Below are 25,312 nucleotides of genomic sequence, written 5' to 3' on the forward strand. Positions count from 1 at the left end.
AGATGGAGCCCCCATGAGCGGCTCCAGCAAAGCAAAGATCAAATTGGCGAGCGATGGAAGTGACGCCTTGTGGTGCCTTAGAGGGACAGGGAGCGCTGTATGGAGCCAGCTATTTTTCCAGTGAGAGAAATTCCCCCCAATAATGGGGACTCTCTGCTCTCTTGGTCGGAGGAAGATAACAGCCCCCCACTGGGGGGAACGTAGAGAACTACGCGTGTAGTTTTACAGATGCAAAATAAAGTTGTTTTGTTCTGAGAAACTTTTTCATTTGAACTTTACAGATTTGTAAGGTGGAGCGTTTTGCTCGAAAGAACCCTTAAAAATAAACAAGTTAGTGAGATGATGCATGCAAAGAAATGTGTTAAATAACGTGTTGATATAACGCATTCTAAAAATACTTCCAATAATTCCTGCAAACTCACAATGGCCCTCCTATTGTCGATCTCTGATCGTACACGTGGTGAGGAAAAGTGTAAACAAACTCCACCGGAGAGAGGTATCCAATCTTACCAACTGGAAAGGATTATTTTTGACGATGTGACCTGGTAGATAAATAGCGGCGAAATTTGAAATTTGCATAGTTTTTGCTTTCCTATGGAAGAGAAACTTTAGTTCCATTCAAATCACAACTGTGCTATAAAGCCTAAGCAATATTTTCGAGCACAACGAATTCCACTAGTACGTGATGATAATTCCAATTTGTACTGCTCTTCGCAGGCCCATCCGTACACAAATCTTACCGGTTGATGACGGGGCAAACAGCTGATGAAATAATCACTTCGTGGTTAGGGTACACAAGCATGAGCAATATCGATATCGAAAATATCCATCGAAACTTAAAGGAAACCTTTTTAGTATAGTAGAGGTTGCGCAAAAACTGGAGGGCATCTGTGCAATATTTTGCAATGTGGAAGATGAGCTATTCTTGACATGATGTCATAAGGAAGACTGACTTCACAACTCATCGGTACATCACCTCATCGGTGTCTCATTTACGCTTTGCAGCGAATAGTTAGATGACGGTGGTATTTTCGATTTGAATCGGACCGTTTATAAAGCCTCAAAGATTCTTTTTCTTCTTCCAAGATTATTGTGTATAAAAAGTTAGCTGGGTTTATCTAAAAATTGGGATTCCTTTCGAAATTGATAATAAATAAGACTTGAATACAGAGAACAATAACACAAAACAAAAATGGGTTTTTAGATCAACTTTACTCGATTCCGTATTGATTTACTTCGTTTTTATTGGAAAATACTTTCCCGTTCGGTGGAGAAAACTCTCCCGGAAAGTAGTTGCATCGTCTTTGCTACAGGAAAATCGTTAGAGAGCATACATATCCGTTGAAAAGAGAGATTAAGTGACGCGCCCCAGCCTATGATTCCCTTGTTTCCGCCAGACACCACCGTTTGATCAACGAGGCTAATGAATTGAATTGTTATAAACCTGTTTGTGAATGCAATCGCGGGCTGTGATTTTCTCCACGTGCAGAGGAAATGCTCTTGGACAAATGTTTAGTCGATCAATGGCCGTGAAGATTTCGTGTGGCTAGTAAATGTCAAGAAGTCGAAAAACACTCCTGGGAAATGTCAACATTGTCAGTGGAAGAATGTTTTTATAAAATACCAGATGTCAACAAGAAATACCACATGGTAAACACTATGTTGCAGCCGGTACTACCGGCTTTAAGGGAAATATTTTTTAACATATTCATGCAATGAAACAGAAGCTGCCGTATATTGTTCTCTATATGCACATTGCCTTTTGCAAATTGTTTTCGATTTCAGCAAAATCACGTTTTCCACTTACGTGAACGACGATAAATCATGCTCATCCGTTGACACGCAGCTTGTAAGAGTTTTCCCTCGCGTTGACCCGAAGCTTATGGAAAATAGCGTCGGAAAAGAGAAAACGATTTAACAAGTGCTTTTGGCGAGATATGGTGGCTTGACTTCACGACAAACTTTACACCGCGCAGTGTAACCGGCAAGCCGTTGGCCAAATCTGGCGAAGGCAGGAAATGGGGGGAAAGTGGTGAAACAAACAGGAAGCAAAATGTGTCGTGCCGGTTCGTTTGTACCGGCGCTGGAAAAGCCGACAAACTAGCAGTTCACAAGCTGCGGAACTTTTTAAGCAGGCGTTAACCAATCGATCGAACGTCGAAGAATCGGAAGAGGAACTTATCTTCGCTTCTCCATTGCGGGTGAACAGTACCGCACGAGTAATTTTGAATATGTTCGGAGACAAAAATAGGCCAAGAAAAGACGTGATAATAAACGATCATCACACAAACTTGTAACATTATATAAGGAAAGCATTTTTATATACATTAAATTGTTCGCTGTATTACAGTCAGTCAGGTTTATTATAGTAGTCAATTAGATCCAACAGTTTGTTATTTTACTTATACAATAATTATGCATTACAATCCATTGAAGAGTTTTTGTTCCGTACTGACACACGGATATCCTTTCGTATCGATTATTCCGGCTCTACCCTAGCGCTGACACATATCACCTCGCATGTGGGGTTTACATTTCATTACCACGTCTTTCGTCATGGTTGGTGAAAAAGCATTTCCGACGCCTCTAACGCGAGGGCTGTCAAAGATGACGATTACATCATTGAATCTTCTGCATTCCCGAATCGCTCACCATCGCCCAGCTTCCACCGAGACCTGATGCTGCATCAGGCCAGCAGCAACGAACCTCCATCGGTCGTAGATTACGCGTGCCTGATTAGGTGGCTGTTGCTGATAGGATGCCGAGTACGCGCGATCACCCATGACGAGCCCAGTTCGGCGCATAATCGAGACCCACACTCGCAGGGCGATCGACACAGATCGGCAACACACAAATTTTTTTTTTTGCCTCCAGTGTGTTTATTTGCATAATTTATGCTCGTTTGAAAGATACCGCCGAAACTTTGCTACAAAAAAAAAACTAAATCGAAGCATTGTGCCAGGGTAGGTAGTGGTAGTGTATTCAACCGTTTTATTCGCTTCACAAAAATTCACAATCAAACGACTTCGATGCTCACTTCCGTATGCATGAGACGAACCCTACGCCCGTCTCGAAGTTGCCCACTACAATTATATTTACAGCGAGCTATAGTCTTTTGGTTGGAAGTCTACCAGCATGTAATAATAACTGTACATAATTCAATTTATACAGAAGAAATGTTGTGGTGGAAACGATCGAACCTTTCATTGGTCCATGATTATCACTCCCACCAGTGGGATGTTTATGTTATGCATTGATTATTTTTAATTTATCTACAAAATTACACTTAACCATATCACTAGGTTAGGGTTTAATTGATTTCGTAGAGTGTAAGAAGTTACATGATAATATATTATCAAGATAAAAGCCGCTGTTTCCATGAGCTGCTTTCCGAGATAGCAGAATAATAGTTGCATACACCCCGAATGCCGCCATTTAGGCGCAAAGCGCTTACTTTCGATGCTGTGAGTTGTTTTGAAAGCTGTGAGAGCATTACATTTTCTTTTCTTTTCGCAATTCAATCATCCGAAGGGAGGATTTCTTTTGCCGGCAAAAGATTAACGATTGTTTTTCCCCTTGATTCCCTCCGTACAACCGTTTCCTGGCGAGAGTCCCAAACCCTTACAACCGCCACAAATGATTGACGGAACCGAAGCGGCCTTCGTAATTTGGACATTTTTTATCCATTTTGTCCATTCCCTGTGTTGTGGACAATCGTGACTGGATTGGGCTATGACACAGCAACAAACCATGGTGTCCGGAAATCGGAAGCTGTTTCGTCAGCTACAACGCGCGCGCCACCTTGTTGGCCAATGTTCCGCGAAGCACCTCACTCTGCTCCCTCCCTTACGGCCAAGAGAGTATGAGTGTTAAAAGTGATTCGCTGCGAAAGTGTGAAGCTGTGTTTGAGCCAAACACGTCGAATGATCACCGGTTAGTCATTACTTTGCATCTGACAAATCGGTCGCGATCGTTTACTTTGGTGAAAGGCGATTCAGGGAGCACACCAAAGAGCTAGAAGAAAGTTATAAAAAATACGATCAGCTAATCAACGAAACATGTATCTCGAAATCGTCGGGAATGCACCCTTTAACCGTTGTGAAAAAAGAAAAATAAACGCCATAATTTTGGAAGGCACGTTGCTGTACAAAGCTGAACTTTGTCCAATTTTCTTCACCCGGCGTCCGGAAATGAACACAGAAAACGGAAGAAAACCAGCAACGAGTTTGTTTGGAAGGTGTGTTATATTTGCACGTCCAGATTTTGCATCCCTGCACAAAAAAGGAAACAAGTAACAAGACAAGTGTGTGGATCCTTTCATTCACAGGTTAACAACACCTCCGTACCATATTTATCAACATTAGATATAATTTCAAAAGGTTTTCTCACCCTTTGCAGCAACAAACAAACCGTTGCCATTTTTCAATTGAATCTGCGTAATTTTTACGAATCATACCACGTTCGTTTGAATAACATCACGACTGCAGGGTTTTTTTTTTTGCGAGGCGCCACTGCCGGTTTGATCACGTGTGCAATTTCACTTTTTGTAGAGAGTTTCACCTTCATGAGCCGTGAAACGTCTCATCTTCTGTTCTTTGAATACAAATTGATATGTTTATGTGTTTGAAATGGCATATCATTGCCTAAATGCATACAATATACAACTTGTATAGTTCTTTTAAGAAAAAATCAATTGTGATGACTTCGAAATGGCCTCGTTGTTCAATTCAACCTTCTTACTTACTTCAATACTCAATTAAAATAAAGTTTATTTACGTTTTTTAGAGCGAAAAGGAGAAGAACTCTAAACGAAAGATCAATTGCTTCAGTTATTGCCATTGGGGTGTGTTTCTTTTTGTGGTGGTGGAGAATCGGTTTCCTAAAGTCCACTTATGTATCTCCATAATGGCAACAAACTGTACGATTTTGCAAGAAAATCTCACATGTGAGCGCGCGAAATAGACGACCACAACTCGACTTCAAGAAGGAGGCACAATTTGGAGCCCGAAAACCTTCCATGTATGTACGAAACATTCAAGGTTTATTATGACTCAACATTGATTTTACCATTAGTGGCCAAAACAAATGCAAAGGTCATCGATTTCAGTGAAAAGCCGGCTGTAATTGCTCTCGAAATTAAAGGGTCTTTTCCATAACGAGAAGAGCAGATGAAGGGTCGCATAAGAAAATTTTATGTGGACAACCTTGATGTGTAAAGTATCCGAATGAGACCCAAAAGTTTACAGCAGATACATCCATTAGTGATTATTTTCCTCTTTCTTTTCACAAACCCAAGTATGCAAATACTTCTATAAAAGCATACAAAAACTGAATATTAAGTTGATAAAAATCACTGTAATTCAAGATGCACATAAACAAAACGCAAACTGTTACAAGTTGTGCGGAGCCTTCAGCTAAACCTAAACCAACCTCTATACCGTGAGCAATGCCAGTCACGACTCTCGAAGTGCAGCAGCCCGAATGCATCATCGTGCCATCAAGTATAGTGCATTTTCAGTGTTCCACTGGTGACGGTATATTGTCGTATACACATCGAATACCACGTAAAACTTCATGTGACACAACACGAAATTCAACAATCCGGTTTCAGTTCCCTGCCCTGTCGGGAATTGTACTCGACGATAATTTTCTCGAGCGAACGTCCGTTTACCTGTGTGTCTTTCGGAAGAAGGTCAAAGTCGTCGGCCGCGAAAGAAATGCCGACCAAGTTTCGAATTGAAATGAGGGCCGGGCTTAGTCACTGCCATGAAGGTAGACCACCGATCGATCGATTTTTTTCCTACAACAAAATTTCGACCATACTCCAGCCTTCCGTTCGATGTGGCCTGCATTTCGGTAAAGTCCTGTTTGTGGACAAAGAAGCTAGATAACATTTTGAAAAAAGGCTCGAAAAGTCCTATTCGATAACGATCCAATACAGGATTTCAGGCGTGACCCCCGAGACAAGGCGCGGACCTGTGGACCAATTGCTATCGATAGCTAACGGAATTTCCAGCAAACCGTCCGACCATCCCGGTGGGGGACGTGCCCCGAATCCGTTTTGGAGAAACAGGTTTATTTTGGTGGTGCCGTCTTATTAGCACAAAGTCGTAGGTGGGCCTCGATCGTGGTAGGAAGCAAGCGATCGTCGAATTTCTCCATTAGAGCGCGTGGACAATCTTTCCAGACTCTCGTAGAAGCAAGTTGGTCGTTTCTAATTTCCGTAATTCTACAGATCTTCGTGTTTTATACACAACAGTGTCATTCTTTTTCAGGTTGCAGAAGTAGGAAAGAAGATCGCACTAATTTGCATAGAAAGTTGTCTGAGAAAGAAGACAAACCCGTTGCGTTATTTACGTAAGACGATCGTACCTCAAGAAGTAGGTTACGTTTTAGTATTCTCAGCACCGATCAAACACCGGATTCATTGAACACGATGTTCAAATATCAGCCCAAATTGAAAATATTCTCGAGGCTCCATTAGCCATGCCAGTAACCTTCTGAGTCACTCGAGAAGAAACTATTCCATTCGTAGCGACTTCTATTGCTTTGGCTGTCAAGGTGCTCAAGAATAATTATCCAAGCCATTTTCTGGGGCGTCTCGTGAAACTAAAATCAGAATCCATATAAAAACACTATCGAGCGAACAGAGGCTATTACTCTAATCGTAATCTAGCTCAAAGTCGTGTCAATCACCGACTCACAGTCGATTTATTTGAAGGTTGATCGTCAACGCGTTTGGGAACAACTTGTATCGATATGGGAGGGAAACATAGCCTTTAAAGATATGCTGTAGATTTTTTCCGAATGCTGCAGGCAACACAACCGCTTCGACACATAGCCTTCACTCTTTCCATTTAAGATTACCTCTTTCGATGCATTGAGAGTTGAAAGATAGCGACACATTTGTCAGCAAAGTTTTCAGAAAAGAACCCAATAGTTTCTTTCCATTTCAACCAGAGAACCACTTGATCATCAATTTCCAGACAATCAATTGGTGTGATGAAAATTAGATAAACATACTTACCCCATTTTGAGTTTGAAATTTTCGGTGTTATGATGTTGATCAATTTTTCGTATCTAATTTTCGGATGATTTAGCACACAGCAGTTTCTCACTACACTTTTGACGTTGATGTATGTTCACTTTTAAACAGTATCAATTATAAATACATTGCTTCACTTAGCAGATATTATATTTGTTTAGTTTAGTCACTGAATAAGAAAGAAAAATAGGTAAACAATTTAAAGATCACTTCACTTCATCACATCACACATCACAGTCTGGTAGAACAGTTCTACCATGCTCTCCTGGTTGCACTTGCACTAATATTATAACACTTGTTTGGAATTTTCACTCGGCCAACGCAAGCCGACATTTGATTTCGTAATATTTTTTGTATTCACCGGCAAACAAGTAGCACACACGTTTTTTTATGATACCCAAAATTTGCACTCTAGAACACACCGCACACTCTTCGAAGCAACGAAGGTATGAATCTTCTTCCTTTTGTCACTTTTTTGAGCGGACTAGTTTCACTAAAAACTTATGATTTGAATAAACACGTCCACAAACTGGTTTTTGGCAATTTGGCGAGCAAGAAAGAGAGAGGATCGCTGAAAAAGGCCAAGAAAACTACCTCCTCATGTTCAGGACCGGTGTCGGCGACGGTCGCGATGAAAATGATGACGACGTCCAAGATCGTACCGCGGGTTTTGCGATCTGCCAAAGCTGGCGAGGCGAGCTACCCCCTGCAATAGTGGATGAGGAGAGAAACATATAGATCGTGTTAAGAATAAGAATATTCCAGCTGATTTCTATCGGAATTTGACATTTTATTTTATCCACAATTTAATATTATCGAAGTTACTTGAATCGCATAATCTGAAAAGTATGTTGATTTAATTATGTCAAAACAAGTTGATTGCGAATAGTCTCTTTGCGCTGCTTTGAATTTATAATTTATTATAATTATAATAATTGTTCTTCATCCAAAAGGAGCAGCATAAGCAATAATTGATTCGTTTGCCACAATACGTTAATGTGGTGATTGAAAAAATAGACAAACAGATCTCAAATCCGCTTCCTGGTTTGCGAGTACCCGAAAAGCGAAAAAACGGTCGCTGGTTTATTTTAAAATCTGCAAGGTAGAACAGTTGCAGATATTACCAAAGAAATTGAGAAAGAGTTCGAAGTGAAATAAAATTAAAAATGTTGTTCTCAAACTACAGCATCCATTCAAACGACGGACGATTTTTCGGGGTAAATTAAAGACAATGTGAGCTCACATACAACCATGTATGGCTCACCAAACTGCCAGCAACCTTCGAGTTAGTTTCACTTCACGCTAACTCAAGACACCATGCGAAAGCATAATGTCCCGCCGGTTTTTGTGCATTTTCATTGTTTGCTACAGCCGTATGGGGTAGTTTCCCGCAATTGTTTATCTTCTGTTTTCGAACAACAATGTGCAGAGTGGTTACACATACCATGGAAACAACGTCCACAAGGGGTGATTTTCCAGTTGCAGTTTTCCCGAACGGAACCAGAACAACGTCGCCAGTGGGAAGAGCGAGAGAAATTGGGCGGGAAAAGTTTAACAATTTTCCTCTTGATTTTCACCATTAACAAGATAGTGATCAATCGCGATGTGCTGTGCACTACGCGGAGCGTGCATTTCAACTCACAAGATTTTTCAAACTCGTTTTATTTCCCCAAATGGTCGTCAGAGCGATGAGATTGTGTCCGTTAGCTATGTCGTCTGGAGCGGCGTGGAATTCCTCATTCCAGCTGCGTTTATGCAATCGTTGGCAGAAAAAATGGTAAATTGAAGCTCCGGTTTCCACATTTACTCGTCAGCTCATTTGGCGATGTTGACCAACAGAATGACTCATACAACTACCGGCCAGGGCGATGTTGTGTAATCTACTAATGCAATGAAGAAAATGTGTGAAATGTGTGTTAAATGTTGGAAATTATGATAAACACCTTACCAAAAAGAACCTACTACCAAAACAACCGTTGCAATTTCGGTTTTATTTTATTTACAATTGCTTCATCAAATCACAACCTCAACTGTGAAAACAAAACCGGATGGGTTCACTGGGGAAAGGAACTAGGTCCGAACGGTACAGGTTCTTTTATCAAAATGGAACGAACCTGTTGTTTCTTGTGCCTAGTGCACATAAATAATTTTCTCAAAAACTGGAAACAAACGAAACGATCTTTTGTTGCACAAAGTTGCGCGTCTTCGAAAGACCTTTCATTTGAGGGGTCTCATGTTCAAATCGGTTCAGCGATCACAATGTTATTAACAAATATGTTATTTCAACGGAACATAACAACCAAGGTTTCTGTACCCACGTACCATTCAAATATTTGTTTCAAACACTAAGAATTGAGGAAAAAACTTTGTTGGAATTGTTTGCCTTTCATTTGAGGGATATTTTGCTAAAATTTTACCGCGACACTAAAAAGTTTTTATCAAATTAACTGTTTCTCCCATTATTTCAAATTGTGCCCAAGGTTTGTGAAGCTTGTTGATGTCAACAATTGTCAAAACAAACGTCAAGTAAATATGGTTCGCAATTTATTTGACCATTGTGCCTCAAAGCGCCGCTACGTGATTGTTTTGTGCCGTGAAATATTAACTGTTTGCTAGAAATGGAAGGTTCTCTCGGGCCGGACATTCCAGGGAATCTAGAGGCGAGCATGCTGAACGTTATTGAAGAGGTGGACTCTTGCCTCGAGCGAATCCTTGTTCGTCGCTCCAGCACAAACTCGGCCAGAAGTCGAAACAGCAGCAACATGGTGTCGCCAGTACACGAAGCGAATGCAGAGCAATCCCGCGATGGGATGCAAAGTGATAATAGCAGCGACGCTACGATTGAATTGGACATCGATTATGCTGCAGGGCAGCTATCTACAAGCGGAAGCGCCGACGAGGCGGTGTCAGTAGAAGAGCTTAGCAGCCAATCCGTCACTGTGCCAGAAAATGGTCCCCTCCCTCGCCAACTACGGTCGGAAGATTACGCTGCAGGACAGCCGTCTACAAGCGATAATGCGACCGGTGACTCAGACGAGGTGGTGTCAGTTGAAGACCTTGGCACTCAATCTGTGATCTTGCCGGAAATTGTACCTCTGCCTCGCCAACTACGGTCGGAAGAAGTGATCGACCTTTCCGATAGTCTACCAACGTACTCTAATCGATTTCCTACTGCGGATATCATTGAATTATCGTCGGATGAAGAAAGTCCATCCACCAGCCGCTCTACTGTAGCAGCACAGCCACTGATGCACATAACTTACAGCACTTCCACATCGCGTCCGCCTTCGCAGAGCACAAACATAGTAATCGATTTGCGAACATCTTCTGTTAGAAATAGAAATGCCCCTTTTACTCAAACATCCAATTCCGGAACGATACACACATTGGATTCTCCGGGGAACACACGTCCAGTTGTGCGAAGTCGGCTGAATGGCCGTATTCGATTATGGAATCCTCCACCTCCAGATCCTTCAAAAAGTACAAATCAGCCTCAACCTTCCAGCGTGAATTCAGACGACACAAAAGTTGCATGTCCTATTTGCTATGAATCTCTGTTTCAACGTAAGCTGCTATCCACCATTTGCGGGCACGTCTTTTGTGAGCTTTGTCTCCGCACTGCTCTGAGGATGTCAAAAAAATGTCCCATCTGCAACCGTAGTATCACAAGAGCTAATCAGACGCACCCGCTCTACCTGCCACTTAACGAATCGTAGTATCAAAAAAGCCATTTATGTGCCAGTTAAGCATTAATTTTGTATGTATTTATATGAACTATTATTACACATCTTATGAACTTAGTATGTTATAAGTAATGCAACAATGGAAAAATGTATCAAGTTATCGAATCTAATGTAATCTAATCTTTTGAATGTGATCAAAGACGCTCAAGACTCTAGTAAAGAGTAGACGAATAAAATAATAAACTTGATGACGTAACTTAATAATCTATATGTTTTCATTTTCTAATTTTTCAACAACGAAAGATTTCCGTGCGTAAAATTGCGTTCTTGTTTATAGCTCACCGCGAGGCAGTCCGTGCGTTTGAGAAAGAGGAATGGTAGTAATCTATCAGCCGCAGAGTATCAACCTTCGGATCACTTGTGTTACGAACGGACGATATGTTTCGTTCATTTTTTAGGATTTCGCTTAACCGAATTATGCAAGAAATTAAATTTGAAGGAATGTAGGTAGAATACCCCCTTTAAAGTGCGACGAGATCGCCAGGCGCAGAAAATCGCGCCGGAAACATATTTTTTATGTTTTACGATAGGGAACCTTCGGAAGAACTTGCGCGCTTAACTAAAATCTACAACGATAAAGATCGTATTTCCAACGCCCGTTAGTTTAGGACAGCGCGAAGGATACGAGAATAAGGATAACCGGCGATAGCCGATAACGCGGTACCAACGGGACCGCCCGTAAACTTCGCTAGGCTTAGATCCTTTATGTAAACTCTCGGTACGTTCGCGATCGTGATCCTAAATAAACACAATAATGAAAGGACACGACGCGTCGGTACCAAGAGGTTTAGGCGATGCGTGTGGTCGACTAACGAAATGAAACGAAGATAAGACCCACGCAACGATGCGTTCGAAAGCGAGATCAAACTAAGATCATAAACATCGAAACTCGCAAGGATTCTAGAAAGACCTAAGTAAACAAGATAAAATCTAGGTCACGCTTTCCACGCGGAAAGAGCAGAATAGAAGATCGCGTAACGAGGATCGAACCGTACCAGGAAATCTCGCATGTTAGAGCGAGATCCTCTATCTCGCTTACGTTCATTAGAATATAAGGAGCATTTTAGTATATAAACGCTCAAAACTTTGAATAAACGAGTTATTTTCACCAGGACACCTACGAGTAAAGTACCCGAAATTCTTTACTCCAAGCACCGAAAATCCGAAATACCCTGAAACCCTTCCAAGCTTACGCTAGATTCTGCTCTGTTCAGCGGCACGTCACGCTGCAGACCGGCTTCTCGTAAGAACCTTCCTAAAAAACTTAGAGAAAACTCCGAAGGCTTCTCTCCGATGTCGGCACGTCACGGCTCGGACGGAACTTTGGAAAATTCGACAAGTTTCCCGCTTTCTGCGTGGTCCTCTCCGTTGTCGGCACGTCACGACTCGGACCGGTCATACTAAGGCACCCCAATTCCTCGTCCAAAAGAGTTAGGATAACTCGCGGAACACCTCTCCGTTCAGCGGCACGTCACGCTGCGGACCGGGTTCTCGACTTGCCCTAACTTCAGATCTCCGTATCACACGTTGTTTGCACCGTTGTTGGCACGTCACAACACGGGCCGAACACGTTGATACGCGAAATCGACGGACTTCCAAATCCGGCGAAAATTCTCGCGTGAGAAACGACGACGCACTCGGTCGGGTTCACCTTCGCGCCCGCTCGGACAACCGCCTCGTTACAACTTGATTCATCTACAACTGTGCTTCATATGAGCCGCGTGTTTGGGCTACACATGCCGGTACGGATAACACACGATACTGCACGTACATCGAAGAGGGCTGTGCATTCCTACCGCATTACGAAAAGATATAGAATCACAGCCACGATCACAGCTTCGCACACCGTCCAAGATCACGATTGATTCATGCTAAACTCCTTTTTCCCTCCACTAGAACCATCGTCCAAAGCACAGTTGACGGGATGAGGGACGTTCCGGAAAGAAAAATATACCATCGTCGGTCCATTCGCTCAGTGGAACTGGTTTGATCTTCTTATCGGTTTTCTTTGTACCTTGTCGGGGCCGGTTGCATCGGAAGTCCAGCGTGTGCATTCTAAAGGTGCGTCATAAAGAAAGCTTTTAAACAACCATCGTCCAGTTGGAGACTGATGACTCACCGTCCTCTTGGCAAGTGATGATCGTAACCAACGTGTACATCCTAGCATACGGTGACCGATCTGAGGTGAAATCCCCCACAAATGGGAACCAGTTAAAAGGGCAGACATTGGCAAAAGCCATAATGTCTGTGGAATTGAATATGAAGAAAGCTAGCGAATTACCGCTTTGCTGAAAAGTAACAAAACACATTGCTACAAACTCGGGATTTTATTGCATTGTTTGTTCTTGATAATAAAATATCGATCACATTCTCAAGACGAACGTTTGCATAGCATGTCGAAAGTAACTCGTTTTTGCATGAGATAAGATAGCGCCAGCCTGTATTTATGTTAGCAAGAATTCAAATCATGTTTCTTCATTTAGCAATACTGAGTATTTCAACTTCCAAATAAAAATGTTAAAGTTCCTTACCATCAAAGTAACGACGTGCCTTACGGCAATGCGCCAAAGTGGTGTAGGGCCCTTTGCACTCGGTTAGTAATGAGCAGCGTGCCAAGAAGATGACTTTAGCAAACAATGTAACTACGGCATAGTATGATCAACAATTTCACACGCTTATCGCGACGATGGCATTTCAACGTTTCTCTTTTTCACTACGTTACTGTTGTTTACCGTTGATCATACTCCAACATTCGAGCTTTAACAATTTTGTAAAACATCACCAAGCATTTTGAGACACAATTTCGTCCGTGGGACATTCGTTTGGAGTTGATAAACTGGAAGGTAGAGCACCGAACCACGTGGTTGCTAACCGTTATACCACAAACATGCACAGGTTTCAGCTGATTCTAACCTAAAATACTGCGGTCAGCCGAACTCTGTCCGAGGGGGGGGTCATTTGTTTTCGATAGGAATTTTTATGGGAACCTCGAAGCTACCTCGTGTTATTGACCGATTCGAGAAGCGGGAAACGGAACAGAAAACCTCTTGGTGCACTGTCGTCGGCGGAATCATTCGACTGGACTGAAAGTTGAAATGCATAAACGAAGCTCACTTTTCCGAACCATAACTTCTTTTCTCCGTGGTTGACTATAATGGCCACAGCATAAGCAGTTTCTCACCCATCGTGCATCCCACATTATTGTTTTATTTCTTTCCTTTGGGATTATTCCTCTTTCCTGGTTTCGAAGTTTTCGGACCATCGAGAAAAAGGAAAAAAACCCTCTGATGCCGAAACTGGATATGACTTTCCCAAGCCGAACTTTTTGGCGTACTCCATCGTCAGTCGTTCGAAGCTTCAACTGTGCACTTTCCAGTCTTATTTCGTCTTCGATACGATGTGATCATTGCTCAAAAAATATTCAAAAACAGTTTATAAATGAATGGTTGAACAAAAATCAACAGTTATTTAAGCTGTAGTTTTAAAGGTAAACATTATTTTCGATCCATGGTTGGATGGTGGTTGTAGGTATCACTGCTTGCCTGAACGACCTTTCCCTTTAAAGTCGATTTTCACAACGTTTTAGGGTATCCACTCTCTCCACGCTCAAAGCCCCCCTTTTCACGCTGCTCTTGGTTAAACATTGCTCACAGCATGATTTGAATTGGAATAGAAATCGTTTGCTCTAACCACCTTTATCTGGCATCGTCACATTTTTTATCAGTAGCATTATACACAAAGCACAAACTTTACGCACAAACGTGTTGGCTCACCGTAAGAACGAAAAAAAAAACTATATAAACATTAAACTTCCTCCTTACCGGTCGTAACGATTAATCGATCCGAGCGGTTTCGCGTGTTCCAACAAACTGGCGAGCTGAGGCGTTTGCGCCGCATGCCGCGGAGCTTATTGCGCGTGCTGGCGGGTTTTCGCTTCTCTTTCTTGCGACGGCTCCCTGTCTATCTTTCTTTGATGACCACCTTTTCTTGCAAGATGCAGTTAGCGAGTTCAAAATGGAGACAAAAAACCCCACAGGCTCAGAACCAGCGGAACCACGCATTGTTTGGGCTTCGACAACAACGATCAACGTCTGCGAGGAGGGAAAGCAGCGGGAGACGGCAGCGAAACGGAATGCTGTCGGATCGACACGATCGAGTGTTGGAGGCTGCAAGAGGTCGGAAACTACGGCTGAATGGAGAGCCAGCTTGCACCGAACCACTTCGACAACTCTAGGTCTAGGTTGACCTTGCGGCAAACTTGCCGTCGTTGGTCTTGGTATGCATGGTAACTACATTCTACAACGTCGAACAGGACGTCCAAGTTGGTATTCTAAGAGGAAACTTTCTTAGCACCGCACTATCGATCAACTGTTTGGATAATAGTACAACCAGAAATTTATGCTAAAGTTATATTTAACTTTAAGTATTCTGTTATAAAAAGAAATTAAATTATAGGTCTACTCATTGTCTGATAGCTAGAAAATTAAAAAAAAAACTTAGATGTCCGTAATTTAGCATCAGCCAAACCTAACCTGAACTTCAAGCTGTCGAAAACTGTAACCAACTGATGTCAACCTCAATAAGCCTCGTGAGAATGGAGCCCCCCAAACGGTCAGGAACCTCTTCCAAATAATTTTTGACCATCTTCAGCGTCTATATCTTTTACAGTGTAATACTGTGGCAGTGTGTCTTCGAGAACAGACTTCACCCATAAATCTCGAACACTACAGAGATCGCGAATGAAAATAAGAAAATAAAAATCCAAATTAAAAACGCCAAACCCCCGAAAAAGACCCGCTTGCCACACGGGTAAACCCGTCGAATGGATCACCGAGTCGCTAGATCCACCCCCGCGCGTGTCTCTCCTTTTCTGCTTGCTGATGGTTTTTTTTTTCTTTGGTGGGGGTGCGCAATAGGAGTCACCCGTTTCCCCCCACCCCACCCTTGCTACCCCGGGAAGGGGCAAACAAACCCTCGCCAACGCGGACGTGCTAAAGTGGGACGCAATTTGCGTCTCGATCTTGAGGACCACAACCGGAACTGTGGAGTAGAAAGGTGCAGGGGGGTGGGGTATCCGGGGTGTGTATTAATTTGAATAGAAATCTCACGTTCTCGTCGCTGCCTCCCTTTCTCTTGTGGCGGCAATCTCGAAGGACGTTGACTCCACACCACCACTACCACCAACTAAGAACCAATGGAGCGGAGACACTAAGAAGTGGTACATAAGGTTCCACCAATCTCTAACGGAGATCTGCGGAATGATCTCAACGATCGAGTAAGAAATGAAATGGTTCATCTGAACGCGAACTACGTCACGTAGTAGAGAGTCGAAACGAACTTAAAGACGGACGCACCCCTTGAAGATTATTCAACACATACTTTGGGGTTTGGTGGAAAACTGTCCGTTAATTAGTCTTAAGCGAAACTACCTCCAACCGACTGCAATTCCTTTTGGGATCGTTGTGTATCGCGATCAACCCTTGACCACCGGGCGATGCGACCAAAGACCTCCCAGACTTAATGAAGCGTTGCTAAATGGCACCCAAGCTACCCAATAATAATGCGGTGGCAGTTATAAGTGAGGTCTACCGAAAAATTACCGTTTCCCGCTGCACAGTCGCAAGTAACAATGAACTAGAGAAAGAAGGAATAACCCGTTTCACAACTCACGCAGTCATGCCGAAGAAGCCCTTGCCACTTTCACTATCTTCCGGTACTTCCTTGGCGGGAACCGGCCAGGGAAGGGCGGCGATTTAATGGAAGGTGTGTCCCATGCCGCTTTCTTCAGTTGGAGTGGTTTCCCCCCCCCCCCCCCCCCTCCCAATGCCAACTGTTCGCCACAAGGTCAGACACTTGAGAAGGTTAAAAGCCACCGTTTGGATGAAGCCTTATCCCGGACCAAAGGGGTGTCTAACGGCAATAGACGGTGCAAACGCTTATCTCATGAACTCTCGAGATTTTCTTCCTCGTAAGCTGCACTATCTGGATACTGATTTGAGGTAGTCTCTCTCGAGTTTTGATGTATTAATCCTTTGTACTTATAATGTATCGAACCAAAACAATTTACTTGAGCAAATATGTATACGGGCGCCATTTACAACAAGTGCAACGACCGTAAAACGTTTTTCCGGTCTGTTCCTACGACACTAGCTAAACGAGGAAGGTTGTTTGCATGGATCTCACCACGGTACACCATCTTTCATTAGCGGCTAATATGTGTCATCACATGTACGACAGCCTTGTCGACCCAATCTCACCGAGATATCATAAACTAGCTTTTCCATCGATCGAATACCCGTCTTCCCGTGAGGAACGGCTTTTAATTATCCGCTGCATGGCTAATAACATCGAGGTAGGAAAATATACCATCCACATCGACCGAAAGCTGCTGCGATAGAGGAGCGAACAGCGAACATCCTCCATCGAGTGACGGATTGTTGAGGTAAAAGTGTGGCAAAATGTACACTTGCAAACTTGCAAATCAACTGAGCAAACTTCACGGGCTCGAGCCCGACTCCGGTTGGCTTTTCGCTTTCGTGTTTTAAAAATAATATTTCCATCCCCTCGCGCGGGGCATGTCGAACGCGACTATTTCCACATTTTCCACCTTCGAACAGGGCTTTCACACTTTCCACCTACCTACTGATCTGGTGGGCGCAATCGCGACACTCGACACTGCGACATCCACTACTGACCGAGATTTCCCGGAGGAGGAGGAAATGGAAAACCTGTCTCCGCGCGACTGAAAGTTGACTTGCACGCTGGTGGTGGGTTTGCATTGGCTTGAACCATTGATTAATCGATCGGTTGTTCACGCCGGCGAAAGGGTTCGACTCTGCCATAAGCATAAATAATCGACCATTAGCGGGACGTATCCCTTATTCCACGCTGTGCTAGCTAATAACACCGGGACGTACCTTGAAGGAAATTTTCTTTTCGTTTGCATTCCCATCACCAGCCCCGGGGAGTCAACCGATACCAAGAAACCAGATGGCCGGATGGGGAACCACGAGGATCAAAAAGTGTGGCGAATCGGGAATCCGAAACACGGTTGAAGATCGTTCACTCCGAAAAACGGTACATTACGTTGGTTCCGTGACGAACTTTTGTTGGGGAAGGCCATCATCACCTCCACCGCGGGAAAACGTAACTGTAGCGCCTGCGCCAGCGATGCTCCGCAAAGTCACGTGTGTTGTTTCCGTTGACCATGTTCCGTTGCCAATGGTAACCGGGAAATTACTGCGCCTGCGTTGATCGAAATATAACCGCGGAAATTCCATACTCCAAGCCGCATCAACAGGTGTCGGTAAAACGGTCAACCTGAGGTGTATGTTGACGGCATTGTCCCTAGCAACGGAATGGTTTCCTCCCAACCACAAACAATCAGCTTACTCGGAAAAATCCGCCAGTTGTCGGTCGGAGGTGTTTTGAGGTCAATTCTATTGGTTTCGGTAGTCGCTAAGTTGTGGTTTTATTTAGATTGGCACTGATCGAATCGGTTCCGGTCGGGATGTTTCTCTGGTAAGTTGTCGGCGAAAAGCCCATCCCCTAGGGGTTCGGGATTGGTAATGCTATAACAACCGCATCCTCCTCACCCGATCCGATTGGGGTAATTTTTAATAAACACTTTCCATCTGGGTTTTCATCCTCAGCAAAACGAAACCCACCGACAAGTGGCTGGACGCCCAGTGCGACGGCACGGCAGCCTTGCATACCCTTCCGGCCTGTATGACGCTGTGCGATCTGAAGAACGATCACTACTACCAGCTGGTCATCGTCGATGTGCCGATGTTCGATTTTGATGTCAAACCGAAGCTGAAGGTGTACAAGGGAACTAATCTGGTCAGCGAGCAACACCTTCCGGGCATTCCCTGTGCCGTCGAGAGTCTCTACATCAACGATCAGGAGCCCCGTACACCTAGTAAGTTTTGTAGTTTGCGGGAATCTCCCGACGATGTTTTGCTCAAAGACACTTCGCTTCCATTTTCAGTAATTGCCGTGGCGGTGGAGTCGTCCGTTCTCTTCTATCGCAATATGAAGCCTTACTACAAGTACACCATCCCAAGCATGACCGTGGAACCGCTGGAGATTGACGTGTGGAAGAAGCTTCCGATCGAGCGAGGGGATGCGCTCGACGCACTGATCGACAGTTTACGCTCCATCGAACCCACGCAAATGACACTGCAGACGCAGGAACTGCTAGGTCTGCCGGAGAGTGAACGCGGTGGCTACATAAAGGCGAACGCCGAGCGGAAGCTGGAACGGCTCTCCATCGTCACCGCCATGACGAGCATCAAGAAGGCGTCGACCGATCCGAAAGCCGCATCCTGTCTCATACTGGCCACCGAGTCCGGCGAGCTGCTCCTCCTCGACACGCAAGCCTTTGTCGTGCTGGCGCAGGCGAAAGTTGGCCCATTCCAGGGCACGCCCAGCATGATCTCCGCCAGCGGTCAATACGACGTCGACTATCGGGTGGTGATAGCAACCCGCGAGGGTTCGCTGTACTTACTGCGCAAAGGGTGGCTCGCAGGGCAACATATCGTGAAGCTCGAGGCACCGGCAGCCGGTCTTTCACTGCTTCCGATCGATCAGACGATCGTCGTCGTTTGTATGAACCAGTCGCTGCTGTGCTACTCGAAGAAGGGAAAGAAGCTGTGGACGGTGAGGCTGCCACAGCCGGCCGTCTGCATGACACCGGTGTGTCTACCGCATCTCGGTATCAACCTCGTGTGCGTGGGGTTGAAGGGTGGACTGGTGCAGTTCTACAGCCAGAAGAAGCTCGTGGATCAGTTCTACGCACCGGAGTCCGTCTCGGCGCTAACGTTCGGCCGACTCGGGCAGGAGGAGCACGTGCTCATACTGGTCACCATCGATGGTTCACTAATAGTAAAGATCCTCAAACGGACGGCCGCGTTCGTGACGACCGAGAACATCTACGACACGAAGAGCGCAACCGAAGAGGCTGATGAGCCACCCGGAAACCTGCAAATACCGAAGAAGACCAAAATTTTTGTGGAGCAAACACTCCGCGAGAAGGAACACGCGGCCACCATTCACAATTCCTTTCAGTCGGAGCTTTGGCGAATGCGGCTCACGACGGCCCGCGCCACGGTGGATGTGATCAACTCGGCCGATAGCAACATGTCGACGGTGGACGTTGGTCTGGCCCCGCTCAAGCTGGCGGCGGAAGTGCTCGGTCTCGGGCCAGTGTTTAAGCTGTTTCTGATACTTGAAAACATTTCCACCCGAAAGGAGGCAACGGGTTTGAACGTGCTAATACAGGCCGATCATCGTCACTACATCGTGGAGCGACCGTACCAACGGTTGCCGATGCTTGTGCCCGGCGCACCGATTCGATTGGATTTCCGCGTGACCGTGACGGTGGAGCCGGCGGACGGTTTACCACCGGTTGATTTGACGCCGGAAAATTCGTGCATTAAAGTGTTGGTTTTCAAAACGGGACAGGTAAGAAAACGAAACAATTTCAAAATCACTTGACAAACACTGTAAACTCACGAGAACCGTTTCGGAGAACCGGTTTCGACCGGTTCGGGCCGACCAATCACGACTCTCCGTTTAAAAAGGTCGTTGGTTCAACAGTTCTATGCTTTCAGAAAATTTTACAAATTTTTAACATTTTTAAATTTCAAAACTGTGGCAATGCATACATTTAAGAAAACTTATGACTTAAGCATTTTCTTCATTTTCTAATGTCTAACACTACATGTCTAACAGCTTTATAACCACTTTCCCATTCCTACATTCCAGGCCAAACCCCTCATCGCGTCGACGGTCGTTATGCCGCAGCCGGAGCCGCAAATAATAAACTCGTTCTAGAGGGATGAGCAATCGGTGCAGACCGACGCCAGATTATGTCACGAAAGCATCGGCCGAAAGTACACTTTATTAGAGCTCGCTTGATCTATGTGGGTGTGTCCGTGGAATGTGTGGAATAGAAATTGGTTGAATGTTTCCCAGATCAGGTTGTTATGTAATTTGATTTGAAACTTTCCGCAGCTCATTGTAACAATTTATTTTTCACGTCTCTTTCGTTCTCATTCTCAAACAAAATTAAAACACATGCACAGTTCTTAACAACTCTAAAGAAATCTGAAGGGTTTGGTAGACAGAAAGCCAACAGAGTCTGTAATCTCAATGACTTATGGATGTCCACTCAAGTCATATCTGAAGTATCTCTCATCCCGGACTAATCGGGGACGGTTTCCTGTTATCACTACCGCGCTGCACAATCCCACAAACGCACACTAATCCTAACCAGGGTGTCATAAATATCGTTATCGGTTACCAAGAAAGTCAGGTTGGATGATTTCGTTCAAGTTTGTGTGCAGCATACCCCGCGAATGCTGATGATGTGACCCTCACCAGCTACCCCCCACCCGTGCCACCCACACGGCGAGCCGCTGAGAACATGTACTACGTCGAGTAGGGAACGCAACGACCACAATCATCGCCGACACATAGCGCATACTTTACCCGCGGAATCGCGATCAGTCACCGTCGAACCAGCGCTTGAGAAAGAGGTGCGTATTACCGAGGGGTTCGCTTCACTAAATATATGTAGAACTGGGGAGTTCATTCATCGTTCGATCAGGTCACCGCGTTGCTTATCAGTTTCATTTGACCGTTTGGCCGTTTGACATTCGCGTTCAAGTGCAGAGTGTTTAAAATTCATATGATCCCACAATCGAACCGCGATCGTTTACAAAGTTTTTAGTGAAGGTCAGTTGAAGGTATTAAGGGAAGGTTTCAATTCAGTAGCAGTTCTTCATTGCAGGTCCATTTTTATCGGCCTCGGTGGTGTTCCGTGCTCGTATCGTTAGCAACCGTGGGACGCGTTTTCCTTCGAACGGTGAGGTAATAAGGCGTCCGGCGACTCCGGCCCTCATAAGGCACATTAGCACGGACTACATTGTGCAGACAACATGCTTCGCATATGCGGCACACACAGTTTGCAACCTTAGTTGGCCACGGTGGACTTCAGACAGGCCATTCTTTCTGGCGCACCGCACAGTGCCATGTTTCGTCGTATGATTATTAATTGCGATTACTGAAACGGTCACGAATGGACACACTCTGGTGCATGTTTGGTTGCACATATTCTTTTTCGCCTCAAGACCACCGGTTTGTGCGTTGTGCTGCATTCTAACATCCGCTGCGGAGTCGTTTATTATAAGTTACTTTGGTCGGTGTTCTGTTGCGAAATCTTCTTAGTACACGATCGGTTTTCTTTGATGTCAAGAAGTTTCAACCTTTCAATGAATATGATTGAAATGTCTAAATTCGTAATTCGGGTTGATAAATTATTTTAAAAACAAACATTAAACCCACATGAGAATCAACGCACGCAGTGAAAAATGTCTTCGAATATTCATAAACAAAATCTTAAACTGAGTCGGTTGGCGTCCACTTCCAAAATGATCCCCATCAATCTTTTTCCCTTTGAAAGGAAACGTGACTAGTGGGAACTAACCTTTCTTGCCAACACTGTGTATCTATCTTTCTGAAGATCGATTAGCCGTACGAATGGTCGAAATGAGAGGATTTCTCCCGTTGCTATTTTATATCCCAAAATTTGCATACGCCTCTCTGGTTGAACTGAAGAAGTCCCAACAGTCCCAACGGGTGTCGTTGGTTCGAATAATCGAAAACAGGTTATAAACAGCGCCCAGTAGACCGATAAATTTGTTGAATGAACGGTGTATTTAACATCCTCACAAAACATGTTTGTCTAGACATTTAAGGGCTTATCAAACGATTCACACGATCGCAGCATGATCATGCGCCAGTGGATGAACTTAAACCACCTTTCACAGACTTTGGTTTGCACATCTTGGTAAACGGCACGGAAACAAACTAAAAACGAATGAAAAGTAAAATTCATACATTCACACACACACGCCGAAAAGGTGCAACAGATACGTTGCGGGCCGCGTTGCAATTTGAGTTGCACTTTTCGGTGAATGGTGCAACGGTAGGTTTTGAATGGTTTAGCGACCAAGCGGATCTACTTGCGTCATCGTGCTTTTTTTTGTCTTTCCGCGCAAATGACCAATGTATGTTAAGCACATGTAAGAAGAGGAATAAACTTGAAACAACTTCGCAATTGAAATTGCGTAATTATTTTACGCAATTCATTGTGGGGTAAATGCACACAAAAAAAATTAAACGAGATAAATAAAAAAAGGTCCCTGAGATGGCAAAATTAAAAAAAATGCCACCACACACTACCTTTCCTGAGAAACCACAAGAAGAGAGCTTATATTCTTGAGTTTTTGTTTAGCTTTATTTAGATGTCTCATAAGTGTTGCTGACGCAAAGTGATCCCTCTTGCCCGCCCTTTTCTTCCTTCCAGCATGGAAACCGTTTTGCCTTTTTTTTTATTTTCGTTTGAATCATCATTTTTTGTTTAGTTGGTGCTGCTCGTGCTGGTCTTATTTGTATAGTAATGGGAGGAAGTGAGGTGAAATTTTAATGCTCCATCGGCTTCGTCCATCAACTTCAACCACCCAACCTTGTTATGGTAACCTTTATGGACAATGTTCAGCTGTGCGCTCTCTAGCAACTTGAGTACATGCTACCATCAGGTGCATTTGTTTTTTCTGTTTGTTCTTCTTCCTCGGCAAGTTTAAGGTTAAGCCAGCGACGGTCGAGCCAAAGGTAGTGCTTGAATTTTATTGTTTATCGACTACGATAATTGGGGGGGATTTATTATAAACGCGACACGTACGTGAGAAGTGCCATTGCTGTTAGCGACCTCGTTTCACTTTACCAACCCCAAACCACCTTCCCAGAGCAATTCGGCGATAAATCCAAGCACCGACCACGCCGCGGAACATTATTAACACCGGGCTTTTTTTATGATGGACAGGATATAAGCAACCAATATGGTACAAAGTTCATTAGATGTTTGTTCGATTGGAAGTTTTCTTTTTCTTTTACCCATGCAAACTTGTTGATTTTACCCCATCGATAATGATTATCGTAAACCTCATGCCTTTCTGCTTCCCCTTTCGTAGCCCATTTTCCAGCCAGCCCTAGTCAGATATTACATCACTTGATAGCACCATGGAGCAGGTAGGTGTTTCGGTGTGCTGATAAGAAAGACTGCCCTCGGAGCGGTTGCAACACGCTTGCTCTAACGGATTTGTTCGTTTTGTGTCTGGTTAGAAATTCAACGAAGCTGCCGAAAAGGTGAAAACCTTCACGAAGCGACCAAGCGACTCCGAGCTGCTGGAACTGTACGCGCTCTTCAAGCAAGCCACCGTCGGAGACAACGATACGGAAAAGCCCGGCATGTTCGACCTAAAGGGAAAGGCAAAGTGGCAAGCCTGGGCCGACCGGAACGGCACCTCGAAGGATGCGGCGATGGAGGCGTACGTGAAGCTGGTCGACGAGCTGTCGGCGAAGTATCTTTAAGTGTCATGAAATGCAATCCTTAGCTGATATAAAGGACTTTTTTTTAAAGCTATTACTGTTACATGGGGCCATAACCGAGGAAGTGTTTTCATCGATGTTGAGTATGTCCTTGCTTTTAGCTAAGAAAACGACTGGCGAATAAGTTGTTGGAACTATCAGCTGATAGCTCACGATGCTAGAAAACATTAAAACTCGGACGTTGGGGGAAATTTAACCAAAAAATCACAAATACAGGGCTTAATAAATGTGTACGGCGAAACCAAATTCAACTCGAAAACATATCAGACCAATTTGCAGTCAACAATAAAAAATAATGAAAGAAACAAGGGAATGTAGGTATCGGTTTGAAAAATAGTTAGGACAAAAATTATTTCGTCGTAAAACTGTAAGCAGATTATAACGGTTGTAAAACGTGTTTTTGAATGCCTAGGTGTATGCAACCAAGTAACCTTGGTCGAAAGGTAAACATTTTTAAGAAAACTGATAGTGATGGGGAAACTGAATCCCAGCAGGAATTCGAATCTTTCGATTCAAATCCATTCTGAGATCCGGATCTACGAGTCCGAGATCTAACTTGCCGATTTTTCATGAGATTTGTTTAATTCATTGAATGATTTACGTAAGAATATCAGCATATTTGACATTATTCTTCTAACTAAGTTCAAACAACACGATTAATCTAGCCCTTAGCCCTTCGCCAGCCCCGCAGCTCGAAATATCGTCCTGAAAACGTTCACGAAGAAACGTTCTACTTTTTTGTATGGGGATGCAATAAATGTAGGATGTTTTCGAACAGGTTCTACTTCGTACTACTCACCATGCAAACCTGCTCGATGTTTCACTAAGAACGTTTATTAGGACGATTTGCTCGGAATCGCCTAGCGGGGTTTTGTAACTCGGGCTCCACACTGCAGCGCGACGTCCCGTTTCAAAAGTAGCCCAGTTTCGGCAGAACAATCGCGCAAGCCAAGCGCGACAGAGGTAGGAGAGTATGTGGAAATATGTATCTCATTGGGGCACAAACTCAGCTAAATTTTTTGTTGAATTTTGACGTAGTAATGCATGATATTTGTTTAGCTACGTATTT

At 44.1% G+C, this 25,312-nt stretch overlaps 3 protein-coding genes across 4 annotated transcripts; all 3 read left to right on the top strand.

The window, feature by feature from the left end:
* Nucleotides 1-9,627: 9,627 nt before the first annotated feature.
* On the top strand, nt 9,628-10,982 carry LOC131263691 (E3 ubiquitin-protein ligase RNF126-like). Its single transcript, XM_058265935.1, has one exon. It carries the CDS (start codon nt 9,664-9,666, stop codon nt 10,759-10,761), a length of 1,098 nt encoding a protein of 365 aa, XP_058121918.1. The 5' UTR covers nt 9,628-9,663; the 3' UTR covers nt 10,762-10,982.
* A 7,316-nt stretch (nt 10,983-18,298) lies between these two features.
* Nucleotides 18,299-20,659, top strand: LOC131263688 (Bardet-Biedl syndrome 1 protein homolog). The gene is made up of 4 exons (XM_058265931.1): nt 18,299-18,309; nt 18,441-18,709; nt 18,779-20,253; nt 20,557-20,659. Exons 1-4 carry the CDS (start codon nt 18,299-18,301, stop codon nt 20,623-20,625), a joined length of 1,824 nt encoding a protein of 607 aa, XP_058121914.1. The 3' UTR covers nt 20,626-20,659.
* Nucleotides 20,660-21,309: 650 nt separating this feature from the next.
* LOC131263692 (acyl-CoA-binding protein homolog) lies at nt 21,310-24,277 on the top strand. 2 transcript variants are annotated; one of them, XM_058265936.1, is made up of 3 exons: nt 21,310-21,329; nt 23,826-23,883; nt 23,977-24,277. In XM_058265936.1, the coding sequence occupies exons 2-3, from the start codon at nt 23,875-23,877 to the stop codon at nt 24,223-24,225; spliced, it is 258 nt and encodes an 85-aa protein (XP_058121919.1). In that variant the 5' UTR covers nt 21,310-21,329; nt 23,826-23,874; the 3' UTR covers nt 24,226-24,277. The 2 variants fall into 2 exon arrangements, with proteins under 2 accessions (XP_058121919.1, XP_058121920.1); XM_058265937.1 differs by lacking the exon at nt 21,310-21,329 and adding an exon at nt 23,287-23,466.
* Nucleotides 24,278-25,312: the final 1,035 nt, after the last annotated feature.

The sequence above is a fragment of the Anopheles coustani genome, chromosome 2, assembly GCF_943734705.1.
Source record: "Anopheles coustani chromosome 2, idAnoCousDA_361_x.2, whole genome shotgun sequence".
In the NCBI taxonomy this organism is placed as follows: Eukaryota; Metazoa; Arthropoda; class Insecta; order Diptera; family Culicidae; genus Anopheles; species Anopheles coustani.

Coding starts and splice junctions, on each gene's coding strand:
- LOC131263691 (XM_058265935.1), top strand. CDS start 9,664: ATGGAAGGTTCTCTCGGGCCGGACATTCCAGGGAATCTAGAGGCGAGC.
- LOC131263688 (XM_058265931.1), top strand. Junction 18,710..18,778: donor TCAGGAGCCCCGTACACCTA/GTAAGTTTTGTA, acceptor TTCCATTTTCAG/TAATTGCCGTGGCGGTGGAG. Junction 20,254..20,556: donor TGGTTTTCAAAACGGGACAG/GTAAGAAAACGA, acceptor CCTACATTCCAG/GCCAAACCCCTCATCGCGTC.